Source organism: Engraulis encrasicolus, chromosome 15, assembly GCF_034702125.1.
Source record: "Engraulis encrasicolus isolate BLACKSEA-1 chromosome 15, IST_EnEncr_1.0, whole genome shotgun sequence".
NCBI classification, from domain to species: Eukaryota; Metazoa; Chordata; class Actinopteri; order Clupeiformes; family Engraulidae; genus Engraulis; species Engraulis encrasicolus.
Window position 1 is genome coordinate 22,591,609 of NC_085871.1, and position 13,373 is coordinate 22,604,981.

Genomic DNA, 13,373 nt, shown 5'->3' on the forward strand with positions numbered 1-13,373 from the left:
TGTCGGACAGTTCTCCACTCATCAAATTTGCAAAAACAGACAACCCTTTGGCTCATGAAATCATGAAGGTGGACATTTCTCCACTCATTGGTTTTTCATGTGAGCATGTAACACTTCCTAGACCAAAACCCATCCTTATCCCGACCTGTCAATTAAAAAAACCTAGCAGAGAAATGTCTGCCTTGACAATTTCATGAGCTGACTTTTTGTCTGGCTTTGCAAATTTGATGAGCGGAGATCATTCAGGCAGAAATTTGTCCAGATGCCAAGTAGGTCAGTCCACGTTTATTTTGTTCCCAGCAGCAAGATAAGCAGAAAACATTCTGTAACTTTGGATTTGGGCTACACTTTCAAACATAGGCAACCAGGGCTCTAAATTAACACCTGCCAACCGGCCAAATGCTGGTGAAATTTCAATTTGCCTGGTAGAAAAGACAAACTTACTAGCAACTTGGACCCATTGGTGAGTATGTGTTTGGTTACTAAGATTAACATCTACTAGTCGTTTTGGCTAGTGATGAAAAAAGTTAATTTAGGCAACTATATAAATCAATATGCAAGAGAGAGCAGCAGCAGGAGGTCAATGTTTATTTTGTTCCCGGCCGCAAACACAAGCAGAAAACTGTACAAAAGGTCACCTGTGTCCGCCGCCCTAAGCAAATCCCCCTGGGACAGCACAGTCATGTGACCGGCTGCTGAATCACCGGCGACCTGGAAGAGAGAGGGCAGACAGACATGCAGATGAGACACTCATTATTATGTGGGTTATTGTTATTATGTGGGCCATTTCACATTATGCAGCATGAGACCACACATGAGCGAATGTGATCTTAATTCAATGTCTATGCAAAGCATACAGTACCTAAAGCATATTATTAGAAACGTAGAGTTATGTGGGCTATCATTAAGTCCACACATGGGTAACTGTGATCTTGTTTCATGTTTGCAATATTTGTCAAATCAGAGGCAAATGAGAGAGTTATTATGCGAGCCATTGTGCATGAGACTAAACATGGGCAAATGCAATGTTAAAATGTTTTGCAATGTTATAACATACTTGGCATGGATGTTAACAAATAAATTCACTTCCTGTGCCATTACTTGTCCCATATTACCTCTACCTACCTCCTTCTTCAAATAGAAATACTATTAATACGTGTGTGTGTGTGTGTGTGTGTGTGTGTGTGTGTGTGTGTGTGTGTGTGTGTGTGTGTGTGTGTGTGTGTGTGTGTGTGTGTGTGTGTGTGTGTGTGTGTGTGTGTGTGTGTGCAATCTTGTGTGGCCGCATGTGTGCGCGTATGTGTGTCAGTCTGTCTATCTGTCTGTCTGACCTGTTTCAGTTTGGCTGCAAGCCAACCAGCCAGTCAAGCCCGTCTCAGTCATCTCTCAGACAGAGTTATTATGCGAGCCATTATGCATGAGACTAAACATGGGCAAATGCAATGTTAAAATGTTTTGCAATGTTATAACATACTTGGCATGGAGGGGTTGCAGGTTAACCATTTTAAGAATATGTACTATTATGACATCACGTTGGGGGTTCCGCAGGCTCATAGGAGTCTATGTAGAACCTTAGAATCCTGGGGGAGTTCCCCCAACGTGATGTCATACCTGCAACCCCACCCTTAACAAATAAATGCACTTCCTGTGCCATTACTTGTCCCATATTACCTCTACCTACCTCTTTCTTCAAACAGAAATACTATTAAAACTAGTAATGTTTTCAATTTAGGGTAAATCATTAATCAATTGGCCATTCATTTCAAAATGACTGTTACAATGCAGACATCCTTAAGTTACATCCTGGCACGGATGAATGAAACAAAGTGAAGGACGGCACTCTTCAGGTTTTTCTTTGTTTATTCGCCCACAAACGTTTCGGTTTCGGGGCAAAATGATAAGGTAACATTGTGAACGTGTCTCCTCCACTTTTCTCATTTCCTGGCAGCATGCCAGCACAGCTCCATCAGATGACCCAACCAGAGGAGCAGGGGATTACAGCTGACATGACTGACCCAAGAAGGTGTGCACAATCCACTCTGTCTGAGTCTGTGTATCAGTGTGTGTGTGTGTGTGTGTGTGTGTGTGTGTGTGTGTGTGTGTGTGTGTGTGTGTGTGTGTGTGTGTGTGTGTGTGTGTGTGTGTGTGTGTGTGTGTGTGTGTGTGTGTGTGTGTAATCTTGTGTGGCCGCATGTGTGCGCGTATGTGTGTCAGTCTGTCTATCTGTCTGTCTGACCTGTTTCAGTTTGACTGCAAGCCAACCAGCCAGTCAAGCCCGTCTCAGTCATCTCTCCGACAGGGTCAGGGAGATATCCCCATGACACATGTGCTATGAGTGCATATGATGTATACTGTTGAGTGGACACTTTCTAATGTCAATGACATAGCTGAATCCTGTGCCAGCCTATGGCATGATATTGCACTACATATTGTGTTCATTGAGGTTGCACGCATACATACAGAATTATAGGCCCTGTACAATTCATAGCTGGATATATTTTGTTTTCTTTTTGGGCATTGCTGAAATCATTCAGACTTAAGATATTAAAATAAAAAGAGATGAACCCACCTGATTACTGTTGATTTGGTGCTCCAGATCCTGTATTCTGGCGATAGCTTCTTCCCTTTCTGTTGTATTTTTATCAAGTTGTCCTGAAAGATAAAGACATCTCTATTAAACCAAAACATTCCTTTCTTGTTAAGAGTAGGTTATCACGAACATAAAAAGTACAAACATCTATGATGTGCCTTAGTTTAATGCAGCTTAACTAATCAAACAAAAAACAAATTGTGTGTGTGTATGCATTACTGATGTACCTAATGTAATACTTACAGCAGGTGTGTGTGTGTGTGTGTGTGTGTGTGTGTGTGTGTGTGTGTGTGTGTGTGTGTGTGTGTGTGTGTGTGTGTGTGTGTGTGTGTGTGTGTGTGTGTGTGTGTGTGTGTGTGTGTGTGTGTGTGTGTGTGTGTGGCGCGCATACACCACTTACCTCTGAGAGACGCCATGCTGGTGGAGACCTGTGCCAGCTGCGCCTCCCTCTCCTCCCGCTCGGCCCTCAGTTTACCCATCATGCCCTCCAGGGCCTGTAGGGCTGCCAGGCACTCTGCTGGGTCACTGGGGATGCCCACCACCGCTGCTGCCACCGATGGCACTGATGACACCGCGGGATCTACCCGCTCTTCTCGCATTGGCCTGTTAAAATATATTATGGGGCTTTTTTTAGTACACTTATTGTGACACGACAGTGAAGATGTGACAGGAAAATGTGAGACAGAGGGTCCATTCCAATAATTAACATACAGTAAAAATACAACCATTCGAAGATGAATACAGTTCAGATAAGGAAATGACAGGAGTCAGTAGAGAGTGATAGAAGCTTTTTCACATTCTATCTTTTTGGTAGAAAATCAACAAGCATTCAAGTACAAAATTATTGTGATCAGAAAAGTTAAGCTTGTTTTAAAGTGCTTGCTGGGTTAATCAATATATTGATAATATTGCTACAAGCCTACCCCTGCGTCTCCTTATGATCGTCCCCAGTCCCTTCCACAGGCCCAGGGGAGGAGGAGGTGGTGGTGGTGTTGTCACTGGTCAGGGTGTGCAGCCGCCTCCACAGCTCCCCCAGAGTGTCCTTGAGTCGAGCCCCTTCGCTCTGCGTCTCCTCCCCTCGGGCGCCTCCCTCGGCCAGGCTCCTCCTCAGCTCGGACAGCTCCTGCTCCAGTCTCTGCACCTCCTCTCCTCCTCGTCTCGCTCCCTCCTCGAGCTGCCTCTCCGCGACTGCCAGGCGCTCTCGTAGCTCCAGCATCTCGGTGTCTGGCAAGGATGAGCGATAAGGGTTTATTTACATTTTCTCTTTTGTAAATATATTTTTGGGCTTTTTACCTTTGTTTCAAGACAAGACAGTTAAGACTTCGACAGGAAGCGAGTGGTAAGACTGAGATGGGTTACGGTTGGCAAAGGACCCGGGGCGGAATCGAACCCGGGTCAGCCGCGTAGCAGACGAGTGCCCTACCGGTTAGAGCCACTGTAGAGCCAAGGGTTTATAAATTCACTAAGAGATTATTTCAGTAAATGAAGACACGTGTAGCTTATTGAATGACAACTTTCAGCTGCTCCAGCTTCTCTATTGTAACAATTTGTTTTGTATGCACTGTATATACTTCAATATGCACCTTATTATGCAATCGTATGTGCAATTTGTTTATCAGCCATTATTATCTGTTGTCCAAGGACTACCGAGTACCCTCTACTGTTCACTGTCCATGGCTATCTGTCCTTATGTATGTGCTCTGCTGTAGTATGTGTGTGTGTTTCTGTCCATTTTATGCATTTGATGTTAGGGATGTGCCAAAACACTGTATGTATTATTTAAAAAAAATGTCCCTATGCACAGCCAGTGTCCAGGTGCTGGTGATGTGCAGTCATAAGTAATCCAAAGCATGGGGTGTATCACCACAAACTGTTTGATTTTTATTTACTGAATGTTTATTCTGGTGAACAATAGGTTTCGCTGCACTACTTCATGTTTTATATTTTAGGTTTTCTTCAGTACTTTCTACATATGGACTAATGTTGAATACAATAAAACCATCAGTAAAAAGCTGTGATTAGTAGTTGTGTGCTTGATCATTGTCAATGACTAGCTCTGTAAAATTGTGCTATACCTACAATTACGTACAACAATTTGATTTATTCAATTAATTGCCCATTATAAGGCCCTGCCGTGGCCAACCGGTAGGGCACTCATCTACCATGCCACCGAACTGGGTTCCATTCCCGGCCCAGGTCATTTGCCGACCCCTCCTCGTCTCTCTCCCCATTCACTTCCTGTCCATCCCAAGTCGAAAAAGACCAAAAACATATCTTACATAAAAATACCCATCATTACCTTTGTGCTCTGCCTGGGTCCGGTCCTGGCTGGCCTCCGGCTCTCCCTGAGTCTGCGCCTCGGTCTCGAGCCTCTTGACGGCTTCGTCCCTTTCCCTCTCCGCAGTCTCTAGACTGGCCCTCAACGAGGCGATTTCTGTCTGAGTCAGTGCCTCGCTCTCGATCGTCGCCATGGCCTGTTCTCTCTGCCTCTCGGAGGCTTCAAGTCTAGCCCTCAGGGCTTCTATCTCCGCCAGGGTCTGTGCCTGACTCTCAATCCTGGCTGCAGTCTCCTCTCTCTGCCTCTCGGAGGCTTCAAGTCTAGCCCTCAAGTCCTCCACCTCGGCCAGGGTCTGTGCCTCGTTGGCCACCTCCTCTCTCTGCCTCTCGGAGGAGACCTCCAGCAGGCTGGCCCTCAGGGCTCTCAGCTCGGTCTGACTCTGGGCCTCGTTCGCCATCCTGGCCATCGCGGCCTCCTCCACTCTCTGCTTCTCGGAGGAGGCCTCCTCCAGGCGGGCCCTCATGGCCTCCAGCTCGGCCTGGCTCTGGGCTGCCTGGGCCAGCCACTGCTGATGCTCCTGCTCCCTCTGCCTGGCCGTGGAGGCCAGCTGCTGCTCCATCTCACGGAACTGCGCCGTTAAGATCTGTTGAAAACGGAGGGTGGTGAGAGAAATTACATTTATAAATGCACTTACACAAACAATTTCATTTATGTTACAATGTATTTTATTTGACTTAACACAACTGCTGCCTTTATCTATAGTGACTTGCAAGAAAACAGAGGGTGGTGAGAGAAATTAATCCAATACATTGCTGGTGGTGAGAGAAATAAATGCAATTCAGCACATTACTTAAATTTCATTTATATTACAACACTTTTTTTGTCTTTTTCTTAAAGCTTGATTCATGATAGGACAGTGAAGGTGGTGACAGGAAGCGAGTGGGGAGAGAGAGACGGGGACGGGCCGGCAAAGGACCCAGGCCAGGAATCGAACCCAGGTCAGCCGCATGGTAGACGAGTGCCCTACCGTTTGGCCATGGCAGGGCGTATATTACAATACATTTATTAGAGTTAACACAGCTGCTGCCTTTATCTAAAGCGACTTGCCAAAACAGGTCGCAAAGGCGCTACAGGTATGACAGAGATAGTCACTGGACAGATAAAAATTAGCACACAAATTGAAAGAAAGAAAGATAAATGTTGACAGACAGACAGAAAGGCCGACAGACAAAATAGGGGAGGCAATAGGGCAATAGGAGGCAATAGGGCAATGCATGCATGCACACATGAACTAGCTTAGTCTGGCCAGCATGGCAGCCATCGTTCAGTAAACAACATGACTGAATAAGTTCCTCTCTCAGCGGCTCTTCATTAGCAAAGGCAACATCAATCCATAAGGGTCTATGAAGATCAGGTAGGTTGGCCCTGCCGTGGCCATCCGGTAGGGCACTCGCCTGGCTGCTTACCCGGGTTCGATTCCCGGCCCGGGTCCTTTGCTGACACCTCCCCACCGCTCTCCCCATTCGCTTCCTGTCTACCTCTCATACTGTCCTGTCCATAATAAAGTCTAAAAAGACCAAAAAAACATCTTTAAAAAAAAGACAAGAAAATCAGGCTGGTTGTTTTTGCTGAATTCTTCAGACAGACACACAGAAGGGCGGGCAGACAGGCTCAAAATGATGGGAGCATTTATTAATTCAGTGAAAGCTTTTATCCTACGTGCCTGGGTGGTGCCTGTTGTGAATATGTGTGCACTCCTGGGGTGAATTTCTCGAAACCAAAGTTGCTTACTACATTAGCTACTTTGTTGCTTTCAATGCATTTTCCCATTGGCAACTACCGAAGTTGCTAACAGGCTAACAACTTCCCTTTTGAGAAACTCACCCCTGGAGAGGTAAACTGGTGATTTTACCATATCGTTTTAGCAGTGCCATCAGATGAAAGTCCCCAGTGTGGTTGCCGTGCTACTCTATCGATGGCCTAAAGCCAGGGTCGCTGACACCTTTGACACCAGAAGTAGAAGTACTATTACAGATGTAATTACAAAACTAGTAGTATGATATGACATGGTTTCAACTTTGTAATATCCTACTACTAGTGTTGTAATTACATTTGTGAAAGTATGTCTACTTCATATACACTTGATACTCTGGTGGTGGGGGTCAGCTCTATGTTCCCACAGCCCATTGGCCCATGGCCCATTGGTCCCGCAGCCCATACCTTATTCCTGCTACTCCGTGTTCCCACATTTTGAAGAAATTATCCAAATATAGGCCCTATGTTCTATAAATCCATGTTCCATGGGCCTACATTTCACTAAATTCTTAGAAATATGGGAACATGGAGCAGCAGGAATATGCTGTGGGGCTAAGGGGCTGTGAGACCAATGGACCTAAAAAATAATGTTAAAAATCTTAGTAATGTTGAACCAATGGGCTGTGGGAGCATATAGACACGCTCCTCTGCTAGTGATGTCTTTTTGCGTGTGTACCGTACCTGTTTCTGCTGGTCAGCGCTGTTGAGTTCCTGCTGCAGCATCTCCAGAACTTGCTGACGAGAGTGCAGAGACTCCTCCAGCTCCTCCACGCGCCTCTGGGACGCACGCAGAGCCTGCACAGATAAGACAAACACACTCACACTTGATTACACATTACATTACACACACGGACACAAACATGCGCGCACACACACACACATTACATTACACACACGGACACAAACATGCGCGCACACACACACACATTACACATTACGTTACACACACAGAAACAAACATGCGCGCACACACACACCAACACACAGACACACTTCCATTACATTACATACACACACACATTACATTACATGTACACACAGATCATACAAATCATACAGATCACACACACACACACACACACACACACACATACAAGCATGCACACACACTTCCATTACATTACATACACACACACCATCAAATACATCAAATTACACGCATGCACGCGTGCACCCACACACACACATACACACACAATCACATTACATACAAACACACTTACATTACATTGCACGCACACACACACACACACACACACACACACACACACACACACACACACACACACACACACACACACACACACACACACACACACGTGAAGAATCTTCTCGATGCTGGGCGCAGTGCCAATGCAGATGCATGCACATGTGTGGAAGTGGAAATATATCATGGACGTGGATCAAACAGAATGCAAATGACTGATAATGAGGGATCTTGTATTCAGTGAATACAACTCTGTTGCATAATTCACAACATTTGCCAAATCTGTGAGCATGCGATGGTAATGACAGCTACACCCAATTGTGGAATAAGATCCATGAACATCAGTGTTTTGTTCCTTCCGTCTATCGAATAGGAGGGGGAGGGGGCAGGCTAGATGTTACCTGCAGTAGCGCAGTGTCCTGTGTCAACACTATGTATCTTTCTATCTATCTATCCATCTATCTTTCTTTCTATCCATCCATTCGTCCATCCATCCATCCATCCATCTATCTACCCATCCATCAACTGAGTTGAAAGCTAAAATCAACTGGAAACCAATACAGTCAGAAGAGGCTAGAGATACCAGCTGCATTTGTGTGTGTGTGTGTGTGGGTGGGGAGGGGGGGCTGTGCAGATACACACACAGCTGGTGTTATGTGCTACATCTATGGGTCCCTAGGTAGACACGCACGCACGCACGCACGCACGCACGCACGCACGCACGCACGCACACACGCACACACGCACACACACACACAAATGTGGCTGGTGGTAAGGGTGGTTTATGCCTCGAGATCAGCGTCCCTGCGTCATGATGCAGTGAGCCGCGCAGTTAACGGAGTGAAGCCCCCCCCCATCACGCAGGTACTCTGGAGCACCTCCCCAAAATTGTGCCTCGATGCAGGGAGTGATGCAGACAGCGACGGAGTGAAGGGCGAAAATAGGTCTCTGATTGGTCCTCTAGACCAGCCTGCTCTGTCCTCGAGTCGAGAACAAGCTACTTCCTTGTTCTAACCTTCGTCGGTCTGTGAGACTGTGAGCTCTTCATTAAATAAGTTGCCCGTGCTTTGTCGTTTCATTTATTTACACAAACCAAAGACAACACGTGCGCTTGCAAGTTACGACGCTGGACAGTTGAACAGTGTTTCCGAGGTCGAGGAAACATTCCGCTTCGTCCTCGACAAATGAGCCACTTCTTTGTTCTAAACTACCACGGTGGCTGCCAGTGCGATCAAACATGCACGCGATATAAAGATTTAATTTTTCATTTTCATTGTCGTTGAGTCTGTGAAGCTAAAAAACAACCGACACGCCTAGGTTACTCTTTGTATTGAAGGCAGTTTTAGCGTGGAATGACATCGCGGAGACCCTGCTTCAAAACAGGGCATAAATCAAAATTAACTGCATCATGGCTGCGACAAGCTCACTCTGTGGCACTGGCAGGAAGCATAACCCGCCCTTTACTGTACCTGCTGCATGTCTGGGTCCACTGGGCCCTGTGCAGACACCCTGAGTAGCTCGTCCTCGTGCTTCTGAATCTGCTCCTGGAAGCGCACGTCCTTCTCCATAATCACCGCCTGCAGCCGATGCACCTGCACAACACAAGACACCGCCACATTGGCCACGTTTACATGAGACATTTCATTCAGAATGAACTCAATTTAATTCTGAATAAAGCTTAAAGGGGCTCCAGGTAGGATTAAGTTTAATTAATAACAGTCCAGAGTCAGCTGATGTTTATGCGAGTCAGTACTAAGTGAACGATGGCTCTCACGACCACTTCCACGGTCTGCGGTCAGAAAACCCACATGCAACTTTTGACAGTGTCGGACTGAACGAGTGTGGTGGGAAACACTTTTCATTTCAAACATCGATTTACATACCGTATTCAGATTTGTATCAACTGCTGGCATTCCGTGATGAAAAACAATCTCAAGGCGAGTTTATTTGAACAGCATTTTTTCATTGCGGTGTAGATTTTGAGACAAGCAAATTACGTCATCCTACCTAGTGTCCCTTTAATTCCGCTTTGAATCATCATGTAAACACTTCACAATTTGGAATGAAATGAAAGTTCAATGTAAACTCAACGGAACTATTCAATTCTGAATGATTAATTCGGAATTAAATACTTCATGTAAACGTGGCCAGTGGTAAATGGACTGCAATTATATACAGCACATTCATATCCACCTTATTATTCAGGATTACAAGGGCGGGGCCATTACTGTTTTGGTAGCACTTGATAGTGCTAAATCATTCAGAAGGGCTATGGGCAGGCAGCCCACCCGGAACTAGCAGACAGGAAATGATGTGGGCGCATGGAAAAACATTTGGTGTGTTCCAATACTCGTACTGTCCGCCCTTTCCGCACTGTGTTTGGGTACGCAGGGTGTTCCATTTCTAATCGCGACAGTAAAGTGTACTGTAAATTACCCGGATAACGCCCCCAAAACGGCCATTTTTCGAAGTGTGCAGTTACTGTACACTTTTCGCACTCAACGGCCGCCATGTTTGTGACATAGTTGAGTGTCAGATCTGTCAAACGGTTGAATCTCTGTGATAACAGCATAGTTTTGATTCCAAAGACAATCGCCATGTGTATTAGAGGCAGGGGTAACTTTAAAAAGTGTCAGCATAACGAACAGTGCCTTCCGTGATGAATTGCATATTGGCGGTTGGTAAACTCGGATGACACGCGACCAACCGTCATTTCCATTAAGTGTATCAGACAGAACGGGAATCGGAATGTACTCGCCTCGTGAATCGCGGAGGGTGGAAAGGGTACTTCACTGCACTCAAACAAGGTACACAGTACAGAGGGTGAATAATGGAACACACCAATTGAAATGGGTAGAGTTAAAGGTGGATATAAACACAAACACATTTTCGAATGTTTCGAACACTCTTGTGATACACAACATGAAATACTAAATGAAACATCCCAATATCAGGTCATGAGTGATATACAGCAAATTCATCATGGTGAAGCTTCTTTAACCCATTGATGCCTGATGTTGCGTTGCGCAACATTGGCCCTGGCAATAAGAGCTGCATTACGCAACATTCAGGCTCATGAGAGTTGAGACAACTTAATTAAAAATCTTTGCTTGTTTGAGATGAATGAACACATTCTAATGACAGCTGAGGGTCTTAGCATTTAAACGCCTCCTTATTGCATGTTTTATTATGTGCTTCAGAGGCTTATTTATAGAGGACATATTTAGGTTTTTATAGACTGAGGGCAGCTGTTCTTACAAAGGGCTCAGGCATTCAGCACCCTTTTTTTGCAGGTGCCTTAGGCGTCAATGGGTTAAGGACCTCAGTTACCAATCGATTTTGGTCGTTTTCAGCCTTAAAGTAACTACAGACTAGAGTACCCAAATCAAATAGTAAATTGTATGGATTGAACTATATAGCACCCAAAGGAAAGATGACAGTCACTTTCAGTCTGAAAGTAGCAATAGACTAGAGTACACAAATCAAATAGTAAATTGGATGGACTATAGTATAGTATAGTATAAAGGAAATATGATAGATGGACAGAGCAAGATTCTTCATGGTCTATGAGAGCCAAGTGTTGGAGTATATGATTGACATATGATTTGTGTTTGTGGTTGCTTTTCTATTGAGGAGCATGCCTTACTCACTGCCATAGTATTCCTCAGCACAAAATGGGGGTGTCTTGCTTATGTACCCTTGGACTTAGCCAGTAGATGGTCGAGTTCAACCAATGACCCTTCTGTTGCTGACCAACTACCACCCGAGTAAGACGCTGCCACCTTTATCTGACCTCGCTTTGAGTGATCGGGCTTTAGATGAATTCTCCAGTGCTGCACATCAAAGGGGTATTTTTGTAATCAACTACAGCCTGGTGTGTGAAAGCTCTTAATAACTCTGAGTAATATTCACTTGCTGACAGAGAGGATTATCTTTGGCTGCCGGATGCAATGGATGTCCTTATTTCCATGACAACCGTTTCCATGGAAGCTCTTCCCACTGCCCAGTAACGCTAGAAACATCCATCCATAACCTCAGTGCTGAAAAGTGCTCAGAATAGCTACTCCTTAAAAATGACAGTCAAATCACACTACTTTTTCCCCACACTTTATTCTACCCACACCAATGGTACGACTAGGTCAAAAAACAAAAAAGGGTGAATAACAACACATGCTCTTCTTTGGGTGAGCCTTCTAGACAAAGACTACAAACCTGCAAACACATAAATCTCCAGGAGTTGTTTTGATGCGCATCACATACACCCCACCCACTGCTATTGTTATTTTCTTTTATCTTGTCACCCTCGTCCTACAGCCCCAATAAGGCGTCCAAATGTGTGGCCCTGAGAGAAAAGAAAAAGAAACAAACGACAGCAAAACAAGGCAAACCTGTTCAGCGTGGCCCTGCTCCTTTTCAGTCAGGAGCTGTGTGGACGCCTCAAGCCTCTCCTGAAGGGTCCTCGAGGCCGTCTCCTCTTCCTGGAGCTTGGCTTTCAGCTGCTGGAGCTCCTCTTCCACGCCTGGCGCTGCTGAGAAGGACCCCTCTGAACTCTGGAAGACAAACAAAAGCAAAACACAATTCACAAACACATTGACTGCACACCAGGGGTGCATTTCTCAAAAGAGAAGTTGTTAGCCTGTTAGCAACTTCGGTAGTTACCAATGGGAAAACGCATTGACAACAACAACGTAGCTAATGTGGTAAGCAACTTCGGTTCCGACACATGCACCCCAGAAGAGGTAATCATTCCCAGTCCATAAAATATAAGATAACTGCCAAGATTTCCAGATTTCACAGGTAACTTAACAGCTGATCCATCTTCCTTGAGTGCTGTAGGATAACGCCAAAATCAGTTGCGCGCACACATTGATAATAGAAAGAGGTCTCAATCGCAGATTCAGAAAAAGTAAAAGGTACTTTTCATTCAAACACAGGGGCCTTCACTCACTAACTAATCTACCTGTTGTTAGTTCAGTCTTGCTGTAGGACAACTACTACAGCAACTACACCAAATACAGTTGCCTACGTGTTTAGACATCACTGGCTCAGCTCCTGATTGGATTTGAAGGGTGAGGATGAGTTGTCAGGAGCCTGCTAGGCTAGCACTCCAGGCACTGAGGACTATGAATGGTGCTATTCTCAGCACAGCACAGCAGCGACTGTCAATAGGGGGCTTGTCTTCATTGTACAGAGGCAAGCAGCAAAGACAACAGCACAATGTTGGAGAATGCAGCAGGTGTAATATGGTATACTGTGCAGAGTTAACACTAACGATGTCACTAACATTCAGCAGTAATAATAGCACTGTATGTTATTGCTACATATATAAGTACATGCCCAGTGTATTTTACTTTGTTATATATACAGTATTATATAAACAGGGCTCAAAAGTAACACCAGCCAACCGGACAAATGCTGGTGAAATTTCAGTTTGGCTGGTAGAAAAGGCCAACTTACTAGCCACTTTGACCCATTAGTGGATG

The 13,373-nt window shown here is 45.1% G+C and overlaps 1 protein-coding gene across 1 annotated transcript in view; it reads right to left on the bottom strand.

The window, feature by feature from the left end:
- Positions 1-13,373, bottom strand: part of golgb1 (golgin B1) — a 39,093-nt gene that overhangs the window by 20,122 nt on the left and 5,598 nt on the right. Inside the window, exons 5-12 of the mRNA XM_063217231.1 lie at positions 12,279-12,440; positions 9,360-9,482; positions 7,365-7,478; positions 4,890-5,511; positions 3,514-3,814; positions 2,991-3,193; positions 2,570-2,652; positions 639-711 (exon numbers count right to left, since the gene is read on the bottom strand). Coding sequence (XP_063073301.1) covers positions 639-711; positions 2,570-2,652; positions 2,991-3,193; positions 3,514-3,814; positions 4,890-5,511; positions 7,365-7,478; positions 9,360-9,482; positions 12,279-12,440 — 1,681 coding nt within the window. The remainder of the gene's footprint in view (positions 1-638; positions 712-2,569; positions 2,653-2,990; positions 3,194-3,513; positions 3,815-4,889; positions 5,512-7,364; positions 7,479-9,359; positions 9,483-12,278; positions 12,441-13,373) is intronic.